Source organism: Pleurodeles waltl, chromosome 9 (assembly GCF_031143425.1).
Source record: "Pleurodeles waltl isolate 20211129_DDA chromosome 9, aPleWal1.hap1.20221129, whole genome shotgun sequence".
Taxonomy (NCBI): Eukaryota; Metazoa; Chordata; class Amphibia; order Caudata; family Salamandridae; genus Pleurodeles; species Pleurodeles waltl.
In genome coordinates this window covers 626,857,530-626,884,651 of record NC_090448.1, presented here as the reverse complement: position 1 = coordinate 626,884,651, position 27,122 = coordinate 626,857,530, and the positions used below count along the sequence as shown (strand labels likewise).

Below are 27,122 nucleotides of genomic sequence, written 5' to 3'. Positions count from 1 at the left end.
TGCATTTAATTATTTATTACTTTTTCATTACCATTCAAAGTATGCATGCTAAAAATGCACATAGTCATAGCAGATGCTCACACCAAATGCCACAGTCTGACACATCTTCACGAAAGTTTAACATCAAAGCCTAAAGGAGACTTCAGCTGGACCGACAAATGGGTAGTGCACAGTGCAACTTTCAACATTAGGAACAGGGCAAACCCCAGCATTTAAATGTTCCTTGCCCCAAAATGTCACATGGACGGCTGGAAATGTGTTACAAGGAGCACCTTGCAGCATAACTTCCCCCTGAGACAGTGGCGGCTGGCACAAAACGTGGGTGGTGGAGGCTGGGGTGGGGTGGGGGTGATGATGCAGGGGGTGGTTGGGGTGGGGATTGGAGAGAGACGGTTGAAAAAAAAAGCTTACCTGTGGGGGAGACACGTTAGTCTCCCCTCCGTCCTCTTCCTGTTCCCAGTCTCTCAGCCTATCACGATGTTGCTGTCGCCAGCAACAGCAGCGTCGTGATTGGTCTGAGTGGCAACTTCGCTGCTCAGACTGGGAGTGGAAGCCTGGGCATGTTCTCCACTCGGCTGTGCAATACAGGCGGGTAGAGAACATGCAAAGTGTGCATGTCTGTTTGGCTGGCCCAACACGGCGGGCCAATCAGACATGCTCACTTTATAGTGCACATACCTCTCCTGCAGCCCACTCCCTCCAGCCCGGCCCCATCCCACCCCTATTCCAGGAAAAATAAAATGCTAATAGCAATCCAGTAGGACAAAGCTCCTCCGCCTTAGCAGAGGAGGCGCCCCTGTCCTGAGATCCTTTTGGTGGATACCATGTATGAGTTTAGGGGTGTGTCGAGAGCAGTCAGGAAGTCTGAATTCATGCCAGGTTTTTGAAATAACAAAAATGGGATGAATGGGATGTTTCAATTAATCTTATCCAAGGGTTATTATTTGGACCATATTCCAGTCCATTGTTTTTCCAACTGTGCCACTCCAGACAGGGACAGCCTTATAAAAATTAGCCTTGGACATACTCCAATACCCAGAGTTAATCTAAAGCACCAGGCCACGTTCCACACAGAATACATGCAATGCCAAATCCGTTTTGTAATTTTTCAAACTTTTGTGATAGCCAGGTAAAACAAATTTACATACAATAAATCCACAAGGAACTCAATTACATAGTCAGTGATTATCGAGAATATCTAGTATGGATTTCGTTTTTCTGGAGTTACTTTGGACATCCCTCTCTAAAGAATGAATTCTTAAGGATTCTATTCTAAAGAGGTCACAGATAGCAGGAAACCTGCGTTGTTCGCTTCTACTTAAGTCAGAGCTCTATAAGGAGGATTTACACTATTTATTAAAATTTACTTCTTGGGATTAAAATGAGCGATAAACATCTGAGTGCACGCTTCCTATGTCTCAACAAGAGTTCACATTTAGAGGGATCTTCTTCCATTCAAGGACCCTAAAAGTATTCCGATCTGGAGACTACTTTATGGTAGAAGGAACCCCAGTTCAGAAGAACCTAAACTGCATATGAGTGAGAGATAGCTGCTATTCTAGGGTATATTGGTTTCAGAATAGAGTGGGCATCTATCTAGTGGAGACCTGAACTGGGGTTGCTTAATATGGAACAAATCTCTCGTATGGGATAAATAATGTATTTGGTTCTGTTAAATCTTAATGTAGAGAGATGGCCACAACAATGTACAACTCTAATAGTTCATCTTTCTCTTGCCACAACCAGTACTTAATTTGTGTTTGTTGTTTTCGGTGCTGAGCACCAGCACTTATTTTTGAGGGCCGGCGCTTATTATTCCTCCCTAAGCATTTGCTGCAAGCAAAAGATACATATGGGAAAGACGGGGAAAGAAAAAAAACAAAAAACATCACAATGGGAAAAAGCAGAAAGCTGCAAAAGTGAGCTGAAAGGGCAGGGAGTGGCTTTAAATGGATTGAAGAGATCCGAGATGGCTTCAGGATTACTCTGCCTCAGTATTCCATGTTCGCACATTTAATTGCAGCAGCCGCGTGTTTAAGAGGAAGGCTTTGAGCACTGGCACATTTTTATTTACAAGTTAAGCACTGGCCACAACCCAATGTAAAATGCTTCTTTATGTTTTAGAAGTACTATGACTAGTTACTGTGATATGAACATATAATAAACAAGGCTCTACAATCCCTGTATGAATTCCCATTTCTAATTTCCTTCTTGCAGTCTAGTCTTGATGGGTTGCGTTAAATTTAGTAACAAAATGGCGTAACTGCTTAACTATAAATTATTACAGTTAAGTTGTAATGTCATAACCAAGGTGAAAGGCAGGTCTGAAAGCACCAATGCAGCTCCAGTTTGAACACCAAAAACAGGAAATGTTTTTACTTTCAACAAATCTGTTTTTCTAAAATATACAGTAGTCAGCAGAAAGGAGATATGTAGAGCAGTATTTTTATTTTTTGCATGCTGCTGTAAATCATAAAAGGAGAAACAGGACCCTCCGGCTTGTTTATATACCTTTAGACCTACAGCATTTTTTAAAAATTAATTTGACTTCTAATGAACGGATTCTAATATCTTTTTATAACAAATTACCAACTGTTTTTTGTTGTATTTAATTTTGCACTACAGATTCTACAGATTCTACTTTTATTCTTCATGTCTGCAACCACAATATCTCTTTCATATGAAGGAGAAGTACACATAAGATTTAAGCATTTTTTAGTAAGGTTGATGATGTGTCAATGTATTGAAAGGAATACAATGCCATCTACTGTATTTTAAAAGAATACTGTAAGTCACCTTGGAGTGCTATGACCTTATAAAGGTACCCAGTCATTGGCCTCGATCCTCTATATGGTCATGAAACTCCTCAGAGACAAATATGCTTCTTATAATGTAAGCCAATTTGTTTGGTATTCTTTGTATAGCAGATTTGTTAAATTCCCCCTTTTACACACTCTAGCATTGCAACGTTTACCAACACCCTCTAAAGTCATCACACTACTTATGTTGATGATGAACACCAGTCCTAACATAATTTTCCTTGTTGTTTTACCTCCAGCTTGCAGGCTCTGCGAAAGGAAAAATCCAGAAATGCTGCACGGTCGCGACGTGGGAAAGAGAATTTTGAGTTTTACGAGCTGGCAAAGATGCTGCCACTACCGGGGGCCATCACCAGCCAACTGGACAAGGCGTCCATTGTGCGTCTGACTATCAGCTACCTCAAGATGAGAGACTTTGCCAACCATGGTGACCCACCGTGGAGCCTGCGGGCAGAGAACTCTGCTTCGGCTAGCGCCTTGAAAGGTAAGGCTCTGTGAGATTAATCTATTTTTTGATGGAATAACCAGCAGACATTTTTACTGTAGATTCAGTGGTAGGATTTGAGAAATGCCCGCGAGTGCTGCTGTCACAAAGGCTAAATCGAGTAATGAACCAGTGGCTTTGACCTATTCTTGCTGAGTGGTTGTTTCTGTTGGAATAGCTGGCAGCCATGTTGTCAGTTTGACAATAAGAGGTCATTATCTCTGGTTGGGTCTGCAGTCAGTGGCAGTGAATTAAGTGTCTGTGGCCTGTCACTTATATGTGGCATCACACTATTTGTATCCAGTTGACTGTTCTCTCATCTAGAATAATATTTTATTTTGTGTATTGCAGTTGTAGCCTTTAAAGGATAGGAAGCAGTCACCATGCCATAGGAAGTCCAATTTTTTTAAGAATGGCTGGTAGCCGTACTTTCAGTTGGACAGTAGCATGTCAGAGGTTGGACCTGCTCCCATCCTCCTACTGGAAATGTATTCAATGGCAGGCATTGCGGACGGCATAGAGTACACAGAAAAACTCTGGTAGACATCTTGTTGATCCAGAGTCTGTTAGAAATGGGGTCTTTGGTTGACAGTCAGGTTACCCCCTGTTCAAGCAAGGACCTCTAGTCAGGGTAAAAGAGAATCACCCTCAGCTAACCCCTGTTGACCCCCTTGGTAGCTTGGCAGAGCAGTGGGCTTAACTTCAGAGTGCTAGGTGTAAAGTATTTGTATCAACACACATAGTAACTTAATGAAAACACTACAAAATGACACAACACCAATAGGAAATATTTATCTAAACAAAACCAGAACAAAACGATAAAAATCCACAATACACAAGTCAAGTTATCAATAAAAATGCAAAAAGAGACTTTAAGTAGTTTTAAACTCACACTAGCGCTGCTAGTGGGAAAATGTACCTGGTGTGCGTCAAAAATAACCCCGCATGGGCGGGTGTGCGTCAAAAATAACTCTGCACGGCGGTACGTGAGTCGGAAATCCAGCCGCACGATGATCCGAAATCCCCGAGGTGCAGGTTGTGATCTCCCAGCCTCCGTCAGCGAAGCTGCACGTCTTTTCTCCTGCTCTGTGCGTCGATTCTTCAGTCACGTTTCCTGCGAGTGTCATTTTCTCTCCTGCGGAGCCGGCGGCGTGTTGTTTTTTCAGCCGCAGATCGGAGTCGCGTCAATCTTTTCCCCGCACAGCGCTCTGTGCGTGGATATCCTTGTCTTTAGGCTTCCAGCTTCTCCTTCAGGGTCCCAGGAACTGGATGGGCACCACAGGGCAGATTAGGAGTGTCTCCAGAGAATCCAGGTGCTGGCAGAGAGAAGTCCTTGCTGTCCCTGAGACTTCAAACAACCGGAGGCAAGCTCTAGATTAAGCCCTTGGAGATTTCTTCTCAAGATGGAAGGCACACAAAGTCCAGTCTTTGCCCTCTTACTCTGGCAGAAGCAGCAACTGCAGGATAGCTCCACAAAGCACAGTCACAGGCAGGGCAGCTCTTCTTCCTCAGCTATTCAGCTCTTCTCCAGGCAGAGGTTCATCTTGGTTCCAGAAGTGTTTCTAAAGTCTGTGGTTTTGGGTGCCCTTTTTATACCCAATTTCTCCTTTGAAGTAGGCCTACTTCAAAGTGAAGTCTCTTTCAAATGTGAAATCCTGCCTTGCCCAGGCCAGGCCCCAGACACATACCAGGGGGTTGGAGACTGCATTGTGTGAGGGCAGGCACAGCCCTTTCAGGTGTGAGTGACCTCTCTCCCCCCCCTCCTAGTACAGATGGCTCATCAGGATATGCAGGCTACACCCCAACTCCCTTTGTGTCACTATCTAGTGTGAGGTGCAACCAGCCCAACTGTCAAGCTGACCCAAACAGGGAATCCACAAACAGGCAGAGTCACAGAAATGGTATAAGCAAGAAAATGCCCACTTTCTAAAAGTGGCATTTTCAAACACACAGTCTTAAAATCAACTTTACTAAAAGATGTATTTTTAAATTGTGAGCTCAGAGATCCCAAACTCCACATGTCCATCCACTCCCAAAGGGAATCTACACTTTAATCAGATTTAAAGGTAGCCCCCATGTTAACTTATGAGAGGGACAGGCCTTGCAACAGTGAAAAACGAATTTAGCAATATTTCACTGTCAGGACATATAAAACACATTACTATATGTCCTACCTTAACCATACACTGCACCCTGCCCTTGGGGCTACCTAGGGCCTACCTTAGGGGTGTCTGACATGCAAGAAAAGGGAAGGATTAGGCCTGGCAAGTGGGTACACTTGCCAAGTCGAATTTACAGGTAAAACTGCATACACATACACTGCAATGGCAGGTCTGAGTCATGATTACAGAGCTACTTATGTGGGTGGCACAACCAGTGCCGCAGGCCCACTAGTAGCATTTGATTTACAGACCCTGGCACCTCTAGTGCACTTTACTAGGGACTTACTAGTAAATCAAATATGCCAATCATGGATAAACCAATTACATACAATTTTACACAGAGAGCATAGGCACTTTAGCACTGGTTAGCAGTGGTAAAGTGCTCAGAGTTCAAAAGCCAACAGCAACAGGTCAGAAAAAATAGGAGGCAGGAGGCAAAAAGATTGGGATGACCCTGCATAAGCAAAAAAGTCCAACAGAGTCCCTTTGAGCCCTTGATATCAAATACTCCTTTCTTGAGATTAAAACCTTTCCACTGCTGCAGACCTGGGTATTCCATTTGGTGCCAGAACTGCTTTCTCAGAACACAGGGTTCTGTAGCGCGCTAGCACTAGATGGATGCTTCCTTTGAAGAACATCTGCCCAGGAACTCACTCCCAAAAGCAATTAGCACACCTTCATCATCGATGAGTGCCCTGGGGTGTGGGCAGTTTTAAGCACAGCACCAGTGGGCAGAATAAATTGATATACCGTTCTATTTTGTTTATTAAATCAAATTTAGGGATACCATCCGTTATTTGGGAAACAGTTCCAAGCCCGAGAGGAAACGTTGCATTATTTGATTAAATAGTTTGAACTTTACAGGTAGTGTTTCTACTGTGAAATGTTTTTCTCTGTTTTTGCGGACATGCGTAGTGCAATCCCGCAGTGCCCAGAATGATGAGGGTTATAGGCAACAAGATGTTCTTTCTTTAGGGGGTGGAAGGGTATTGGAAAAAAAGTAGTGGCGTACCAAGGATGCCATGGGACCTTACAGCAAGAAGAGAAAATGGGCTGATTATCTGCTGTTCTGGTACTAAAACGCTGTCATACTTGGGGTGCAAGTAGCACAGCCCCCGCTTGAACTATTGATAGCGTCGCCCCTAATTAACCCATACGTTTGGAGTGCAGAAAAACGCTTGAGAAGCACCGAGAGTTTTAAAAAAACGAAAGAAACGAGAGTATCGGAGAAGAGAACATGTGAAATTCCGTGTGGCGCGCTTGCGATCTGCTGGGTAGACTAGGTTTAAAAACCGTCAGTGTTGCTTGTCAGAGGCGGCTCCGCAGACTGTTTGCTTCACGGCCAGAACAGCACGGCTGGCATGAAGCACATTGCACAGGCTTCTTGCTGCTCTGCGTGCCTTTTGTAGGAAGATATCTGCTACAGTTCCTGCCTGGAAAATGTGGAGGAGATGAGTGGCAGTTTTATGAGTAGGACATCTTACAGAAATATCTAAACAATCCAATTTAGTTTAGTTACCGTGCTCAGCTAATTAGGAAAGACATCTTGAGAATGACTGGATTAGTCACAGACAAGGCTGCTTGGAGATGCTCAGTTTTTCATTCTTCTTGCTCAGTGGCTTATCAAAGGGGGCATAATCTCCCGCGCAATGTGTGGCAGAGTGACAGCTGTTTATAAAGGATATCTAACACCCCCTAAAGGCGCTTTGATGCAATGTTGGCACATTACAAGGCCAACATAACGTGACATGTACACTATCTGACATGTACTGTAACTCTAGAGCCCCTCTCATGCTCACACCCCTCCCTGCTGGTACAATCAACCAACGTTTCTTCCTCCTTTTCCACATGCACAAACCTGACTGTGCACATTCTAAAAACTGTCAGTCGCTCCTACGTGGCCTCTGATCGCTCCTGAAATCAAAGCATCTATCCAATGACTCTCTCTTCAGTTGTCCTCACTTCTCCCTCTAGATTGTTCAGTCTCTCTCTCCTCGTGCACTATGGCCTACACACTGCTTAGTTAGTGCTGGTGGTTGCAGGTGGTGGGCACGGATACTCATTTTTAATGACCAGGGCATATTTTTCTTATTTAGACTTTGACCCAGAGCAAGAAAGAGAAGGTAGGAATAGGGACAAGGAAGGTGGAAGAGGAAAACAGTGACAAAAGAGGAAAGCAGGGATGAAAGAGACCCTGCAAGAGTCAGAGGAAGACTGGATGGGAGCAGAAATAGACATGAGCTCGAATTAAAACTAGGCAACCTAAATATTCGGTAACCCGGTATTTGGCAGCACAAGCAGCTGGCTTCCATTTTCACAGATTTTGGGTTCAGTCTACCCACAGTGCTTCAAGCCCCATCTGACTGCCACTTCTGAAAACACGATGCCTAACCCTCCAAACATGGCTCTTACCCTGAACTGTCCTTTGGTTCAAAAACTCTTTTTACTTACTATTCAGCCAGTGTTGTCATAGGATCATGGATGTGTATTACATCTGGGGCTAATGATGCACATTGCTGCCAGTGGCAATTCATTTTCATCTCAGTCTGTGGCCATGGATGCATACTCTGATGCAGCCATGAATGTCTGTGGTCATTTATTCATCTGCTTTCAGGAGCACTGATTTTTATAATCCCTCTGGCCAGTGATGGACATACTGTCTATGCCGTTATCCAACGTAATGCTAGAATCAATTGATGTGTGTCTTCAATGAGACCATGACTGCTTTTACTTCCTCAGGATTTACATTTGCCATTTGGCAGATTATATATACGTAAGCAAACACACTAGCAGCCCCTCACTCCTTTAAGGCCATCAGTGAAGAAGATACATACTCAAAGAAGAGAAAGACAAGTGCAGCTGAATATTTGCAACTTGACTATGCTATCCCCTATGTTCGGCTGAATCCCTCTCCTGCATGTATATGTCTTTGCTGATGCCAGGCTTTGGGTGAAGGTTCGGCAAGTAATAACATACTGCATTTGTAAATAGATAGATATTCCTTATTAGCTCAACTCCTTTACACAAGGAGTATTAAACATGTATTACCTTTTTGGAGGAGAACCAAAATTTGTATCATTGGAGATCTACTGGAGGTTCAAAGGGCGCTTGCCAGAACTTCTGCGGAGCAAAAAAAACAAACTTACTTTCAAGTAGACAAAAGTTGAGCAGAGAGACACCTTTTTAAATTATTACCTTTTGGGGGAAATATGGCACTACGCACACATGATCAGCTGGTCAGTTATTTGTGGTCAGAGTGCGCGGGTTGAAAGCCTTTCTTGCTCAGAACATACCTTAGGGAGCCACACAAACTCAGTCCTTTCTTTCACTGCATTTCAAAGCCTCCAAATCTCTCCAGTCAGAAAGATGGACCCTTCATTTCAACAGACAGTTAATAAAGAAAATAGCATTCGCTGACAACTCAATTAATCACTATTTCAATAATAATAATGTGGCACCGACGGCTGTAATTAAGCCGATTACCAGCTTTGCAAGGCCTCAGGATTCCCAAGATTTCTGATTACTGTCATTACCAGCAAAGTATTTATTGAGAACAGGATATGTGTTCCTGGGAACAGAGAGGAACAGCTGTCTGTTTTGGAGGGGACATTGGAGAGGCCACGTTGTGCGAGAAGATAACTTCTTTGTACGGTGAGGGGGATATGCTCTAGGGTTCCAGAGAAAGTAATAAGCTGAACATTCAGGACATAAGTCTTTGTTTTCTCCAAGAAGAATTTACATTTAAGTTTGTTCCAGTGTGCAGAGATGATACACCTTAGTGTGCGCAAATGAGATGATAAACCTTAGTGTGTGCAAATGAGGAAATGCCCCTCACACTGTGCAGATAACCCTCAATGTGTTACAAGAAGGAGTTTAACACTGTAACAGATGGCCCGCTAAGTGTGAGCAAGGGACGGTGAAGATCATGGAACAAGAGAATGATATCACCTGAGAATCAGGAGGGGTAAACTTTAGAGCATACCTAAAAGGAGAATAATCTTAGCCTGTATGGAGAATAGGAGTCATATCTCGGTGTACACCAACGAGGCAACTGAGAAGAAAAAGAAAAGCCTCATTTTGTGTAGATATCATAAACCTCAGCATGGGTTCAGGAAAGGAAAATTGTATTGAATGTGACAGGGAAGACATTTACAGAAATGAGTGCAGGCAAGCTAAACCTCATTGTACACTGAGAAGATAAACCTCCTTGTGATCTGGGAAGATAAACCATAACAAGGGATATGAAAGGGTAAACCTTAATCTATGAAGAGTATGGGTTAAATCGTAACTTGTAACCAAGACAAAATAAACCTCAGCAACAACGAGAAGCCATATCTCAAAGTAGACGGAGGAAAAGATGGTAAACCTGAATGTGTGCCAGTCAGAACTTAAACCTTATTTTCTGCTGATGTTATAGACAAGAGCATGCTGGCGATAAACCACATTGTGTGCTGAGGACATTAACCTCAACTAGTGCCAAAGAAAATATAAAAAGTTAACCACAATGAGGATCAGATAAAAGCTAACCTGCGCCTAGGATTAAATAATCCTCAGAGTGGGCTAAGGAGGAAAGATTGGTCTTCATCATGCACCTGACCTTGAGGCGGAATTCAGCAGAGGCCTATGATGTGAAAAAAGCCAGTGTTCTTTGACGAAGACACTGACATAAATGTGTGAGTAGCAGGGGAGAACCCTCAGTGTTTACAATTGAGGATATAAATGTGTGTGTGTGCCTATATGTGTGTCCAGAACAGCACAAGCACACAAGGAAATTAACATTTGAGAACCAACGAGAACATGGGTCGGGGGTTGGGTCCATGATGAGATAAACTTCAGTAAGTGGTGAGGAAGTAAAATACCTCATTGTGACCTGCATAGGTACACCTTAGGATCTACTGAGAAGCAGATAACCCTCACTGTGGGCTTAGGAAGCGAAAAGTTTCATTGCCTGAACAGGACATAAACTCAATCATTAGCTGAGGTGAGATAAACATTACTGAATGTTGAGGAGGAAATAATCCACGGTGTAATGGCTATAATGAAATTAATGTCTCAGTGTATGTCTCAGTGTATGTCCAAGAGGAGATACTATAACCTTATTTGTGCATAGAGGAGGAGATTAATGTGTGATGAGGGGGAGAGAATCGCTAGTGTGTGCCTCAGAAGCAAAAAACTTCTTAGTGTACACTGAGAAAGATATTATCTTAAAGTGAAGAGGGAAAACATTCCTGATTGTCCAGAAAATGATTTTATTGCAGGGTTCTTTGGAGACATTTTTCTTATTTGTATTTTATTTAGTGTCCCTATCTACTGCTATCCACACTACAAAGACTAGTCAGATGCACATGCTCATGGTTATTGGGCCTAGAACAGGGTCTGCTAATTCCTTTTGCCCACAAATGAAACCTTTTTTGAAGGCATTAGTAGATGGTTACATTCACTCCTCTCTGGCCGTCGTAGACGCTTCAAAACATTGCACTTGGATCTTGATAAACTGATGTTTAATAGCATCCACTGATGCACTGTAAACTCTACACAAAGCTTAGACCTCATCATTAGTGGTTATTTATCAGTCTTTTATCGGTCAGTAAAAGAACTGCTATTACGAGCCTACCCCATCCAAATAAAGAATAACATGCCAATTATTTTGCTTTATGCATCAAAATCCTGATGTCCTAGCATTTTTATCTGGTAAATGTCGACAGACTTAACCTGCTTGAATTTGACTCCAGATGTCAGACTTTACCATGCACTGTAACTACATTACCAAGTATGAAATATTTCAGAAAACTATGGGACCTATTAGCAAAGGTAAATATACATATGTAGATTTACTCACATGTATGTTTACTACTACACTGATATGTAACTCTATATGTTTTTGCTGTACACGATTTCTGAGTGTAGATTTACACCTAGGTGTAGAATTACATGGCTCCACCCCTCAAATCAGTGGTTGAAGGCTCCTACAGAAAGGTTCATGAGTGTAAAGATACTACTAGTAACTTTGCATACATAGGTGCAGCTCACCACCACAGTTGCAGAAATCTGCCATAGGAAAGTATTGAGAATGTATTTAAAGTTTTTTATTCCCTAAAACAATATATTTTTAATGTATAATATAAATGTAAACATAATGCAAAATATTTAATAATCTAGAACTGAAAAAATTAAATGTTTTATGTCATTAGCTAAACAAGTTAAATATGTATTTAATAATTAATTATTTATATACATGAATTTAATTTATGAACCATTCATTTAAAATAATTTTAAAAAATCCAACCCTGACAATATTTTCTATTTTTACTTAATACGTAATAAATTGTTGTAAAAGGTATACGCTGAATAATCTTATTTATTTGTATTTGATATATATAATTTGAATGTCAAAACAATTGAATAATTATAATATTCATTTCAATTTGGTGTTGTTTAAATTCCTTTTGTTTCTACGAGAGAATGTTTCAGTGTCCGTGAGTGGCTGCGTGAGGTGCTTGACTTTCTCCCAGGCTGGGCGGAAGCACAGTCACACCTCTTATGATACCTTTATGGCTGTAGTAACTTTAGAAGTGTAGTTTGTGAATAGCAATCGTCTTACCTGTGTGTGTGTGGGTGTGTATTTGCATGACACTCCCAAAACCCCTTCCCAAATGTTCCTAAATCATTACTATTTCATAATCGGTTTTCCCCCTTTGTCCAGCCACTACCATTTGTACCATCTCCATACTAATTCATAAATCTATGTGTGCAGACATTTCATCCACCTTGCCAGAGATTGAAAATATAGAAAAGGCAGGGGTCTTGAGCTGCATGTTTTTGAGTGGCATTTTCTGCAAGATGCAGTTTGTCAATAGACGCTATAATTGTGACCTACATAAAAACAGTTGTTTGTGTGGGGGTGCTATGTACCGGCTGCAAAAATGCATCCCAAGCCAAAATGGATGCACAATTCAGGTAACCTCCATAAGTACAAATGGTTTACGTTTCATAGATACCAATAAATTCCAACACATAGCAGGTTATGTTCTTAAAGTTTTAGGCCCGGACAACATTTCCATTACGTCAGTGTGATCTCATGTAAGTTCAGGAATTTCACAGTTCATTTATTAAGCAAAATGGATGAAATTGTGCCATTACACCAAGTGGCATAATTGCACTGGGTTTCCAGAAAATCTCATGTGGAAGCATATGAACAACACGAATGACCAGAAAGTGAGAGGCTATTGTTCTCAACTGTAGTGTTTTTACACTTTTTTGGAGCGAAATTCTTCCTTACATCTAAAATATAGTGCTAAATGCCAGTTGTGTACTTCATGTAATTTTGTGTCATTTTTGTGAAATTTCATGTAATTACACAAATGCAAATTACTTGAATTTCTCACAACCCTAATAACCACATTTTTCACTGTTTAAATGCTGAATGTTTTACATTAGGCTAAACTGAGTGAAGGTAGGGGTTTGGTGATGCATTTTGCTCTTGTGACACACCTGCAACGCCCCAAGAGTATGACGTGCACCAGAGTTGCAGAAATTTGTAATAATTATTCTGGGCAATTTACACCTGTCCTGGACAATATTTTCACCAACTAACTCACACACAATGTTGTCTTTGCGCACCTCGCTCGGTGCCTTCTGTCTATTTTACCCTTGTCATTGGTGCAAGTGTTACTGCAAAACTGCCCAACACAGCTGAACTTTACATGACCTTGTTGCTGCAGTGGTACGCTCGTCTTTTCACTGTCACTTATGAGGGTGCATGATGGGTCTTGAATTTCCTTTCCCAATTACCCGTTTCTGTTTCTACTCCACCCTCTGCAGCTGTTTCTTCGCGACTGTATGCAGGATCAATTATTCTATAAGGGTGAGATATTATTTTTGTTACATTACCTTTAGAAGCAAAAAAAAAATCAGAAGCAGTTTCTCTCTCCGCAGCAGGCCAGGTGTAAGTCATCTTGCAGCAGACACCTTGTGGGTTTATTATGAAGGGCCGAACGTGAATCAGACCTCAGAGAGAGAGATCAAATACATGTGCTGTGGTGCAGTGTGTATCAAATCATTGCCGTTCTAAAGGATTGGTTCCTTCAGGTTTAGAAGATTTTAAAGGTTGACATGTTTATCAGGTTTTACTTTAAGACATAGACCTTTAAGAAATGGGAGGATGGAGTACGGAACATGTCAGAAAGTGGGACCATGTTTTGCGGGTATATTTTCAGAGAGTGATATAGAAAAAAAGGGAGAGATAGAAACAGAGAGAGAGAGAAAGAGAGGTCAAAAGAGGAGGGAAAAAAGAAGGAAATAGGACAGAAAAAAAAGAACGAGGATGAAAGAGAGTTAGAACGAGTGAGGTAAAGACAGGCTCAAAGTGAAAGGAATTGTGAGCGACAATGTTTAAGAGAGAAATAGAAAATGAAACAGAAGAAGGGAGAGATAGAAAGAGCAACATTAGGGTGTATATGTTTGAGTATTAGATATAGACTGAGAAAAATATAGAGAAGAAGAGGAAGAAAGAATGAAGAGTTGGGTTTAGAACTCATTGGTGTCTCACATTACCTTCAGAAGTAGAAGTGAGAGCACAGCTCCTGGGCCGTTAATTGGTCTTCGATGATGGCCGAACACTGAAGCAGAGCTCCCCTGAGCCGACGCTTGGAGCTCGAGGATGGCAGACCGCCTACGTAGGGTTCCTCAGAGCTGCAGCTTTGCTGGTACTCCACGACCATTGAATAGCTGCAGACATTTCTAGCTACAATGTTACAGTACTCTGGAGCCATGTACTCTAATTGCTGTCTTGACAAGGAGCTCCAATGCTATGGTGAAGCAGGGTAGAGTGATATTCTGACGGCCATTGAGAAGTGACTTTGGTGGTACCACTGACATCAATCTTGGAGGTGCATATTGTGCAGTGACAGTGTCTGGACCAGGGAAGACAGGCAACAGTGGTTGAGAGTGTGGAGCAGATTGCCTACATAAAAGATCAAAGGAATATGTATTTCTACTCCAGACCCAGGGTAGTCTCCACCCATGCTCTCCCTCCCATCCTGACAAGCCTCTGCTTACAACCATGTGGAGAAGAAAGGCATGGAATGTGGAGAGATTTGAAGTCTGCAGTAGGCAAACATGAGTGTCCAAGCAGGCTAGAGGGTGGCCTCTGTCCACGATTGAGAATCTCAGGTGGCTCCCAGAGTGTTGCAGCTGCAGCCCTTTAGCCCCTGGGTGTGAAGACTGAGCACACAGTCTCATAGTAAACTGTGTGTTGCTGCAAGACAGCATGCCCTACCCCTATATAAATTCACCTCCCTGAACTAGCCCAAACCACAGCAGATCATGGCAGACCTGCTACTCTGGCTGGCTCTTCGAAGGTTCCTGTTGATATGGTGGTGTCACTGTGGTGAGGGCACAGAACCTTGGATTGTTTGTAGTGGTCACGTTTGGGCTCTCTTTCTTGGTGGGATGCTCACTGAAGTGCCTTTATAAGGTGTAAATAACTAAAGCAAGACGATTCATATATTTTATAGCACCCTGAAGGATCTCTTTGCTTGACTAATTCTCTCAGTGACTGAAACATCCTGTCACACTGGAATAGTTCTCTCTCCTGATCATATTGTTTGTGACTTTATATTTGAATTGTTTTCGCATTGCTGTATTTTTTCTGTGACTTTTTTTTAACCTTAGGGAAATGTGTCTAATATGTAGGGTTGTGATGTAGGGACTGGGGTCGTGCCAATTGTGGTTATCAATTAATGTGTGTAATTCAAGATTTTCACGGTCACAACTAAAACATGTTGGGTGGGTTCCTTCGCTATTAGGGAACATGTATATGGGTGTTGCAGGAAAATCACATACAGAAAGGGTCACACACAGGTTTCCTTCTGCAAGCAATAAAGTAAAAGTTCATGCTAAGAGACATCTAAAACATGCAGGGTAGCCTTGCTGTTTTGCTAAAGAGTGCTGGTCATGTTGAGAAAGAATATGGTGGACAAGATAGGTAGGTGTGGGAAATCTTGGAAGACTTAAGCTCTGAGCCCCGAACTATGAAATCAGGTTTGAAGCGGAGGTTGATTTCTCGCACAGGTAAGTAAAAGGGAGAGATTGCTGGTGGTGTTGCAGTTAGAGGAGGAGTAGAAAGGATTTACAAGCTGAAGGGCTCTCAGAAGGCCCATAGAGATAAGTCGAAATAAAAGGCCAAATGTAACATTTACATTTAAAAGATCCGAAAGGTCTTAATGGTGCTTTAGAAGATGTTTATTTTACAAAAAGCTAGAAAAGACTGATGGTCTACTGGCCTAGAGGTGCAAGATGACCAAGAATAACTAATGGATCATAGTGATAGTGGGCCCGGACAGTGTATCGATTTTAGATAGCCTTGACAAGGCACATGTATCGAGACATCATAATAAGGATCTGTACACTGGCAAAACTGTATAGCCCAGCACGTGCGAATAATTTTTAGGGCTGGAGGACCAAACTGTGGAATCTTCTGAGCAGTGGGAGGTCTTACATGGTGCAATAACCTAGATGAAGTTTAAATTACCACAAAGGGGTTGATGACTCTGGCTTCTGATAGTTTTAGGGGTGAGTTTAATCATTCTGTTGGGCCTCACCTAGTGTAAAATGTACCCACTCAACCTATCCAGGTTTTTTACGATTAGTGATTCGTTCCATGCTGGAGTATACAAAAAATGATGAGTGGAATCCTTGGATCAATCTCAGCCACTGGCAATTACTTGGGGCCCCGTCCCAGTCCATTGTTAGTTTGCACACCGTACCAGCTCAGTCTGGACTCAGCCATATGCAACTCAGTCTGTGCTCTTCTCCAATGGGAACAGTGCAGCCCGAACTGCCAGACCATGTCCTCCCAAACTGGAACAAGAGGAACCCAGGCCTAGTTTTCCCCTAGTTAGAGCTCATCAGCCAACTATACTTCCATACTTGAAGCATGATCATTTAGAACGGAGATGGCAACACAGTGTGCTTTTTACAGACCTATCACCAAAATACAAGGCAACAGACTTAATGGTGGTTTGTCAAACATGCTACATTTTATTGAGAAGGTATTCAGGCTTAGGAAAAAGGTTGTCTTGATTCACTAAATGCAGATAAAGGTCCCCTTTGTTATCTCTCCTGGCCATGAAGGCTACTAAGGTGAGGAGTTACAACCTGATCAAAAGCAATACATTACAGCGGCAATGTATAAGATCTTGCTGTTTTGGATGATGTTATGTTTGCAGACCTAAAGTTTGGTCCTATGAGGACTATTTGATTCAGTTCCATCTGATGGAGGGTCAGGGGTTTTGGCATTGGCAGCTGCCGATGTGCTGTGTAGTGATTGGAGAGCAGGCAACATTTGAGAAGTTTGTAACTACCTTTCAGAACGCAAGTGGACTGATGTCATCACTGAATAGCCTGCTAACTAGCCTGGGTACTAACCTGAAAGTGAGGTATGCGTTGAGATGAGTGACTTTTCTGGGATGAGTAAATAGTGCGGGTAACTGTGTATTTCCACCCCGCATTTATTGTTTCTTTCTTCTTTTCAGCTTATGTGGGTTGCTCTCTGCTCCTACAGGTGCACGTTTCTTGTACAATTCGCACTGGGTTGACTTTTATAGTGGTTTGTCTAAGGAACAAAAGTTTGGTGCGTCGGAACACAGTGGGAGGGAGAAAGAACTTTGAGGAAAATGGAGTAAGAGACCCAATTATTGAGGTGTATTGTATTGCATCGCATGTTAAGACGCAGTTTTTTCATTGAGTAATATATATGACTTTGCACATATACAACAACTAAGATTGTTTTTTACAAGAGGTAGGGCTTTAATTAGGATAAATCACTGTTTCTATAGTATGAACCACCACCCACGCAGATGAACTGATCATTTTTCTGATATCAAGACGACTATTTAGTAGTTGCAATTAAAAAAATGCACTGAACAGGTGAATGTTGAGGAAGTTACTTTTGAAGAAAACTTAAATTCATGTTTGGTAGATTGTTTATTGACAGAAGAGAAGAAAAATGAATGGAGTGTGAATCACAGAATCACCCAACCAGAGGATCCCCTGAAATCATCGGTGGAGGCACATGAGTTTCTAGTATGGATCACATGAGATAATTCTCAAAAGGTTTACAAGCAGGTGCCTGGCTGAGCTCCTGATAACTGGGGAAATGGCCTTCAATAGTTACAAAAAGGTAAAAAGTTTTTACATGAGCAAGTAAATTCACAACTACAGGTCTTGAGTACCAAAACCCAGCACACTTCAACATCACCGAAGCCAGGGCGCATCCTGTGGGCAGTGTTAGCACGAGCAAGAAAACATGGCTGAAACAGTCTAGACGTAAACTACTGCTGGCCAGTGCATTTAAAGTTTTCAAACAGTGACAACTGGGCCAGCAAAAGACTGGCAGAAAGGTGAAGTGCATTGTAAAGTCCCAAAGAACACCACTATCAAGGTACAACAACTAAAGGACCCACTAGTTAACTCTATTTTGTAGATTTCTGCGTTAGTGAGAATCGTTTGTTTTACTTATATGTTTACAGTGTTTTTCCTTACAGGTGAGTAATGTATATCTTTGAAGCCTCACGACCTGATTCAGAAAGTGACAGAACACAGCAGTATGTACTACTCCTGGTACATACCCATTACTTTGACTGGAGTATTTACTGGGTGTAGTAAATACCTCCTTTTTAAGAATTTGCCAGTTAGCCCTAGTGGTACAATGATACACTGCAGAAAAATGCCCAATTTCAGTGCGTATGTTTCACTCATAATGTACTCTCCTGTAAGAAAGTAAATAGTATCTGTATACAGAAAAGAAATGTAATGTGCAAACCTGAAAACATTACTATCAAATTCAATACGAAAAGGACTTGTCAGTTTGTACAAACCAACAGTGCTGGTTCATGAGAAAACAAATTGTCCACGAGCAAATGAACAGTACTTGTATGAAACCAAGTTTTATTGGATAGGACCAAGCATTACTGGATAGAAAACACATTCACGGACCTTGGCTGTAAATAATCTGACTGATCTCTTCTACAAGAAAAGAAAATAGACCGTCCTTGGTATTAAGACACAAAAAGCAGACACTTACATTCTGTCAAATAGCTTAGTCAGGGACCATGCTGCTTAAAATCACTTATGTGTCTGACAGGGCATAGCCTGCATCTCCTGATTATCGCAGTCTCTCAATGCTAAATTAATTATTCGTTCGTCCCAAATGTGGAAAAAAACAGATTATATTCTGACAAATCCAATACTCCACAACCAGTGAGCCTGGAACAATTATCACTGATGTGTGGTTCCATAACGTCCACTCACTCGTTTGTAGCATTTCCCTCTGAAAGATGGCTTACAGGCGGTCCACAGTGACTTCTGTAATAAGCGTTTCCTCTTCATGATCCCAAACTATGAAAAAAGGTCCCATGAAAGCCATGAAGCAGCAGGCATTTGTTTTTATCTTGGGAACATCCCTTCAAAGGATTGCAGGCACATCTGTGATGTTGTATTTTGATATCAATAGACCTCGTTGGTAGGGCGCAGCTGCATCTCAAGCTCATGAATGCTGGGAAATCTATTTCCAGATGCCCTCCAAACTTGTGAGAGCAAGCTGTTAGATACTGTGTGTGGATCTTGAAGGATGATAGCGAGGGGTACCTTACTCTCCCCTCTTTCTTCACATCCATTTTAGTCTTCTGCGCTCCTCTGATGGACGTATGCTGCGTCGTGTGAGATCTTCTTGACATACAGTTGGCCCATACGCTTTTGACAAAACTCATCAAGCGCGTCAGGCCTTGAATAGTTAACATGAAAATATGGATTCCATTTAAAGCTTGCGGAAAAGAAAAAAAAGGAAAGTCGAGAAGGCCAGTGAATGCTTGAGTAATTATAGAATTCTCCTCCTTAACTGTGTAATTGTCAGAGAAGAAAGCCGAAGGATCGCAGCTCCCGATGTATACACAGCTGTGACTTTTCTTTTCAATCAAAGAGATGAGAGAATTAAGCCGAGTGGAATGACAAAGGCAGATTCAGTTTGGTCCTCTGCTGATGAGGGCAGTTAATGCTGAATTCTGCCTCCATGATTAGAAAGAGGAACACGAGTTGGGATTTGGGTGGGTGGCACCAGCAAGCGCGGACTGCTGCTTGAAGTCACTCTGCCAAAAGGATATGTCATTGAATGAGGAGAGCCTTTAGAGATAGCCTTGGAGGGCTCTCAGCTCCCCAATAATTTAAAATTTGGTCCCCGAAGTCTGAAACGGTTCTCATAGTGCTTAAAAAACATTTAAGTGTTGGTGTTATGGGCTCTGTTCTTCTCTGGCCTAGGACAACCCTCATAGCATTGCTTTGTAGCAGTCAAAGTTGTTTCTGTAGTTCCTTAGAAAGACCTTTGCATATACTATTCCAATTGGGCAGGTGTGTTCCTGTTGGGTGTTTTCAATCTACTGATCTTTCTTATTGACAAAGAAGTGGTGTAAAGAGAGGGAATGGGTCATATGCGTATTGTAGGTGTGAGTGGTAGTAGGATAACTTTAAGAAGAAAGTAGAAATTTACCAAGAGTGAGCTCAGAGTGGGGTACACAGCAGGGACAATAGAGTTCTTCAGGATTGTACTACTAAAATTGATTTCAAGAATATTGTGGGACAAGAATATCAAGCACATCACAAAGCAAAATAAAATGATGGGCGCAGCATTTGCATATGGCTGGGTCCAAACTGGGGTGATGTGGCGAGTAAAATAACGATGGATTAAAACCAGATCTGTGACTGGGGGTGAGTGTTTGAAAAGTTCCAACCCTCCGTCCATCATTTTATTCTGTTTTGTGATGTTGCTTTGTGGCGGGGGTATGCCCAGACGTGGGTACCTTTCTCACTGTGCCACTGGATTCAAGCTAGCCTGGCTGATGAAGGGTGATATTCTGAAATCGGTCCTAGGATGCTTGTTTCCAGGCCAGGGAGGAGCTGGCCTGGCAGTTCGGGCTGGACTGTTCCCATGGGGAACAGGGTCAAGACTGATTTGCATGGCTGGGTCTAGTCTGGGTTGGCATGGTAAGTGTTAGAAAGGGGGTCTCTAGTTGGCAGTTGGTTTACACCCTGTCCAAGTAGGGACCCTCACTCTAGTCAGGATAAGGGAGATACCCGCTCAGATAACCCCTTGATCACCCCTTTGGTAGCTTGGCACGAGCAGTCAGGCTTATCTCAGAAGCAATGTGAAAAGCATTTGCACATAACATACAGTAATAAGTGAAAACACTACAAAAGGACACCATACCAGCTTTAGAAAAATAGCCAATATGTATCTGTTTAAAACAAGACCAAATACGATAAAAATCCAACCTACAGTAATAAAAATCTGAATTCTGCAAGAGTTACTCAAAAATACAGTTCCTTGAAGTCAATAGCTCCACTTGGGGCTATCACAGCGTCGTGATCAACAAAACCAACAGTTCAGACCAGCCACGGGATCGCAGGCCAGCTACGATGTCGGGAAGACCCACAAACAGTACCTTGGATTTGTAGGGCATCATTATCCTCACAGTGAGCTCCGGAGAGTGGCATCGCTGACGTCCCGGTGTCTGTTCCAGAGTCGGTGCAGGAGTCGTGGGGCCCTTGAAGTCACATGCGTTGCAGATCGAACTCTGGGCTGATGAAGTCAGGAGCGCTGGCATGGATGGCTTTTGGGCTGTGGTGCGAAGCGGGATGATGCGATGTGCGGTGCCCACAGGTCACGGTGCAGGCAGAGGATAGGTGACGGCATCCAGCGGCGTCGGTGAGACCAGGGCTGCGGTGTGAAGTGGGGTGGTGTAACATGCGGCGTCCACAGGTCACGGTCCAGACAGTGATGTTTTTGTTGCAGAAGCGCTGTCATCAGTAGTCCCAAGCCAGTGGTGTGGGACGGGATGGTGCTTCGTGACCCTCACAAGCGGTGTCCACAGGCCATGGTGCAGGCAGGGATGCCTGGTGACAACACTGGTGTTGATGGTTATGGCGTCGGTGGACCGGGAGTGTAGTGCGGGTTGGGACGGTGCTTCGTGCTACTCACGAGCGGTGTCCACAGGCCACGGTGCAGGCAGTGGCGCCAGTATCAGCAGGAGCGGCGTCCTCTGGAAGGCCCAGGCTGCAGTGTGAGCAGGCGATGCCGGAGTGCGGGGCCCACAGGTCACGGTGCAAGCAGCAGAGCGGTGAAGTCGTCTGATGACGGCGTCGGTGAGGTCAGGGTCACGGTGCAAAGCGGGGCAATGTGTCCCCGTGCGGCATCGTCAGGTCATGGTGCAGTACTGCAGCGTCGTTGGCAGCGTTTCAGTGGTTTCTGCTCTTGAACAGGACAAAACACGCAGATCCCAGTGCTGTAGGTTGAGGAAACTGAAGTCTTTGTTGTCCCTGAGACTTCCAACAGGAGGCAAGCTCTACTCCAAGCCCTTGAAGAACATTCTCAAGCAGGGCACACAGCAAAGTTTTTTAGGCAGAAGCAGCAACTGCAGGCCAGTCCAGCAAAGCAGCACAGCAAAGGGACAGTACTCTTCCTCCATCTCTTCAGCTCTTATCCTTGGCAAAGGTTCCTCTTGATTCCAGAAAGATTCTAAAAGTCTAGGGTTTGGGTCTTCTTCTTATACCCTGTTCTGCCTTTGAAGTTGGCAAACTTCAAAGCAAAGTCTCAAGTGTTTGCAAGATCCTTCCTTGTCCAGGCCAGGCCCCAGACACACACTAGGGGGTCGGAGACTGCATAGTGTGAGGGCATGCACAGTCTTTTCAGGTGTGAACTACCTCTCCTCCTTCCCCTCTAGCTCAGATGGCTCACCAGGATATGCAGGCTAAACCCCCACCCCCTTCTGTGTCACTGTCTCGGGAGGTGCAAAACAGCCCAACTGTCAAACTGACCCAGACAGACTATCCACCAACAGGCAGAGCCACAGAATGGTTTAAGCAAGAAAATGGCTACTTTCTAAAAGTGGCATTTTCAAACAGACAACTTAAAAAACAACTTCACTAAAAGATGTATTTTTAAATTGTGAGTTCAGAGACCCTAAACTCCACATTTTCATCTGCTCTCAAAAGGAATCTGCGCTTTAAGGATATTTAAAGGCTGCCCCCATGTCAACCTATGAAAGAGATAGGCCTTGGACATTAAAAAACGAATTTGGCAGTATTTCACTGTCAGGACATATAAAATACACTAGCATATGTCGACCCTTAAACATGCACTACACCCTGCCGCTGTGGCTACCTTGGACCTACCTTAGGGGTGCCTGACATGTAGTAAAAGGGAAGGTTTAGGCCTGGCAAGTGGGCATACTTGCCAAGTCGAATTAGCAGTTTAAAACTGCACACACAGACACTGCAGTGGCAGGTCTGAGCCATGTTTACAGGGCTACTAATGTGGGTGGCACACCAAGTGCTGCATGCCCTCTAGTAGCATTTGATTTACAGGCCCTGGGCACCTCTAGTGTACTTTACTAGGGACTTACCAGTAAATCAATTATGCCAGTCATGGATAAACCAATCAACAGTACAATTTACATAGAGAGCATATGCACGTTAGCACTGTTTTAGCAGTGGTAAAGTTCCCGGAGTCCTAAAGCCAACAAAAGGTAGTCAGAAAAATTAGGAGGAAGGAGCAAAAGGACTCGGGATGACCCTGCAAAAAGGGCCTGGTGCAACCCAACCCCCCCACCAGCCTAAAGCCATGGGAGACCAATCAATACCTTGCAGGACTTACCTGACTGGGGCGATAGAACAGGGACCCTGGCCCACAACAGCAGGGACATGTTCCAGTTCTCCGCCTTCCTGACTCCAGTTGGATTCCTCTGTCCATGCTCTCAGGGCCCACTAAGATAACCCACGGGGAACACTTCTCCTCTCCTGTGGATACCATCTGTGAAGCACCTAACCTTACTTTGCTCACAGATGTATCCCTGTGGGCAGAGAGTACCACCATGGCCAACACAGTGGTATGGGCCACGCTACCCCGCGGGTGTGACTCCTGTCTCCCTCCTCCCCAGGGGCAACTCTGTCCACCAGGACATCAAGCCACAGTGACCACTGACAGCTGTCAGGGATGAAAGCCAGGCCCCAGGCCTTTCAAGGCTCTCCCACCACTGTGACTTTGGAGAGTGGGGGGCTGTAGCCCCAGGTGTCTGGCACCCTTTGACTACTCTCCCTTCCACCTGGTCAGGGATGTCAGCCTGACTCTGGTTCTCTCCTCTGGGGCTCTGTACCCTTCCTTTAGGAGCAGCACTCCCAGAGTCTAAAATTGTCAGGCTGCTTGTGGAAGCAGTCCTGCACAATCCCCCAACCAGTGCAGGGATGTTAACTTGCAACTGGTCTTCCAAACTGGGGTCAGTACCTTCAGGTTGAACCACGGTCCGGGGCAAGGCTTCCTGCCCTGCCCTTCCTTCCATGGTCCTGCACCCCCCCACTAGGAGTGGCCCCCCTAGAATCAGATACAGTAGGGGCACTGTTAGCAGTAGCCCCTCCCTCCAGGTCTGGGGGACCACCCTGAACCTGGCCCTTCAATCCAGGGTCTGTACCCTTAGATTGAACTGGGATCGCAGGTGAGTCTCTCCCTCCCCTGCCCCCAATTCCAGGGTCCTGCACCCCCGCCCCACCCTGGAGGATACCCTTAGAAGTCACACCAAGGGGGGGGTGACTGGGCCAACCGCTCCCCCCATTAGGTCAGAGTTTACTCTCTGCACCCGATCCTCCAGTTTAGGGTCTGTACCATCAGACTGGACCATTGCCTGGTGATCCAGGTCTTTCTGGGGAGCACACCTACCCCCATCTGGTCAGAGCTTACCCGCTGAACCTGACCATCCAACCCAGAGTCACCACCCTCAGGCTGGACCACTGCCTGGCAAGCCAGGAATTCATGGGGAGCACACCGACCCCCCACAAGTGAATCACCTTCCCTAAGGGCCACATCAGAGTCTGGCTGGCGCTGGTCCCCTGACCTCTGTCCATCTGGCAGAACCCAGAAATGGTATCACCAAGGTCATTCCTGGGGGGCTCTGACCTCAGAGCTAACCCCTGACCCTCCAGGTTCTATACTGGGGCCCGCAACCCCCTCTCAACCCTCTGTCTGGACTTCTGCACCCCCTCACTAAGAGTGGTACTACCAGACACCAGAACTGGTGGGATGCTGGCTACTGCCACCCCTTCAAGGTCTCCTGACACTATGGGGTCTCCCTCAGCAGATGGCCCTACTGTGCAGGCTAGGCTCCCCTCCTGGCTTTCCCTCATGGAACCCTCCAGGACCCAGACTGGATCTCGGGCACCCTGGGCCTCAGCCCACCCCCATTACTTCTCATCTGAGACTGGACATGAGATCCCTCACCCATCCCACTACACTGGGACCTATCTTTCCCACCTCACCTTGTTGGGAAACGCCTAGACCCCTCCTTTTAGGAGCACCCACAGATGCCTCTTCAGACTCTCTGGTACTCATCCAGAGGTTTGCCTCCAGTGTCAGCTCCCTGGGGTCAGAGAACTCAGACTCCACTGGGTGTTGGCATAGCCCTGGAAAACAAGGACCTGACATATGCTCTCCAGCAATTACATCACACAGCCCCTCACATGAATTAACCAAACTACCCTTCACCCAAACATCTAGTGCCTCAGCCTTGAAAAAGTACCCTACATCACCCTCTTGAGACTGGCGAGACAGTACCTTACTGTCCTTGATACTCAACCCACACCCTTCTGGGATGTCTCCACAACCAGGATCTCTATCTGGGGGGACCCCTCTCCCTGTCACTCTCACCTAGAGCCAGTAGAGTGTCCCTCCCACCACTAGGAATATGACTCCTTATGCCAGTTCCTCAGTCCACCTCATGGACCCTGCACATCACTGGAGCTACCTCATGCTCCTGAACCTCCTGGTGTGTGTTAACTCCCTCCTTCAAGTTGGGCACCAAGTCTTTAGGCATGTGCACTTCTTCATCAGCACTGGATATAACACTTTTGCTGCCACCATTTAAACTCGACCCAGCCCTCATGGCTTCCAGCTTCAGCTCTTCACAGCTCAGTTTCTGAGCTGCACACAATTCTTTTTCCTTGGCTAAGGCTCTCTTAGTCTCACCTCTCTCGAGCTGTTCGTCCAGCTCTCTCATCCACTGCTCCTGAGCTAGGAGCCATGCCTCTATATCCCTGGTTCCCTTTCAGGGCCACTGGCCTCCTCATCAGAGTAGTCCTCCTCCTCAGAACGACCTCGTATGGATGCTTCCCAGTGTTTCATCTCATACTGAAACAGGGCTGTCTCAAAGACCCACCCCAGGGACCTTCTCTTCACAGCCAGACCCCTTTCCTTGAAGAAAAGCTTTAGCTCCCTCAACGCGTAGTACTCCAGGTGCCAGAAGTTGACTTCCATTCTGCAAAGGCCTTTGAACCAAAAATCAGAGTCCAAAAATATTACAATATCTCTAGGAGGACACCAGAGAACAAAAAGGAAAACCCAATATGTGGTACGTAGTGGTCTGCGATATGGTAGTAGTGTACACCAATCACTGTGGTCAAGTGCAAATGCAAGTACTATCCTCACCTCTGACAATCAATGTTAGAAATGGGGTCTCTAGTTGGCTGTCGGTTTGCACCCTGTCCAAGAAGGGACCCCCACTGTATTCAGGATAAAGGAGAAACCCGCTCAGATAACCCCTGCTCACCCCCTTGGTAGCTTAGCACAAGCAGTCAGGCTTATCTCAGAAGCAATGTATAAAACATTTGCACATAACATACAGTAATAAGTGAAAACACTACAAAAGGACACCACACCAGTTTTAGAAAAATAGCCAATATTTATTTATTTAAAACAAGACCAAATACGATAAAAATTCAACATACAGTAATAAAAATATGAATTCAGCAAGATTTACTCAAAAATACAGTTCCTCAAAGTCAATAGCTCCACCTAGGGCTATCACAGCGTCGTGATCAACAAAACCAACAGTTCAGGCCGGCCGTGGAGTCGCAGGCCAGCTATGGTGTCAGGAAGACCCGCAAACAGTACCTTGGATTTGTAGTGCATTGTGATCCTCGTGGTGAGCTCTGTAGCATGGCGGTGCTGACATCGCTGTGTCGGTTCCAGAGTCGGTGCAGGAGTCGTCGGGCCCTTGAAGTCACACACGTTGCAAATCGAACTCCGGGCTGATGAAGTCAGGAGCGCTGGCGTGGATGGCGTCGGGGATGCGGTGCAAAGCAGGACGATGCGACGTGCAGTGCCCACAGGTCATGGTGCAGGCAGCGGCTCGGTGATGGTGTCCAGCGGCGTCGGTGAGACCAGGGCTGCGGTATGAAGCAGGGCGGTGCAACGTGCTGTGTCCACAGGTCATGGTGAAGGCAGGGGCGTTGTCGTTGCGGAAGCGCTGTTGTCGGTAGGCCCAAGCCAGCGGTGCTGGACGGGACGGTGCTTTGTGACCCTGACAAGCGGTGTCCACATACCACGGTGCAGGCAGTGATGCCTGGTGATGACAGTGGAGTCAATGGTGCTGGCGTCGGTGGACCGGAGCTGTGGTGCGGGATGGGACGGTGCTTCGTGCTCCTCACGAGCGGTGTCCACAGGCCACGGTGCAGGCAGTGGCACCGGTGTGAGCAGGAGTGGCGTTGTCGGGAAGGGCCAGGCTGCTGAGTGAGCAGGCGATGCCGGAGTGTGAGGCCCACAGGTCGCAGTGCGAGCAGCGG

At 44.8% G+C, this 27,122-nt stretch overlaps 1 protein-coding gene across 2 annotated transcripts in view; it reads left to right on the top strand.

Annotated features, from left to right (window-relative positions):
• Window positions 1–27,122, top strand: part of NPAS1 (neuronal PAS domain protein 1) — a 444,390-nt gene that overhangs the window by 139,623 nt on the left and 277,645 nt on the right. For both annotated transcript variants that reach the window (XM_069207656.1, XM_069207657.1), the window contains exon 2: window positions 3,059–3,303. In XM_069207656.1, the coding sequence (XP_069063757.1) occupies window positions 3,059–3,303 (245 nt within the window). The remainder of the gene's footprint in view (window positions 1–3,058; window positions 3,304–27,122) is intronic.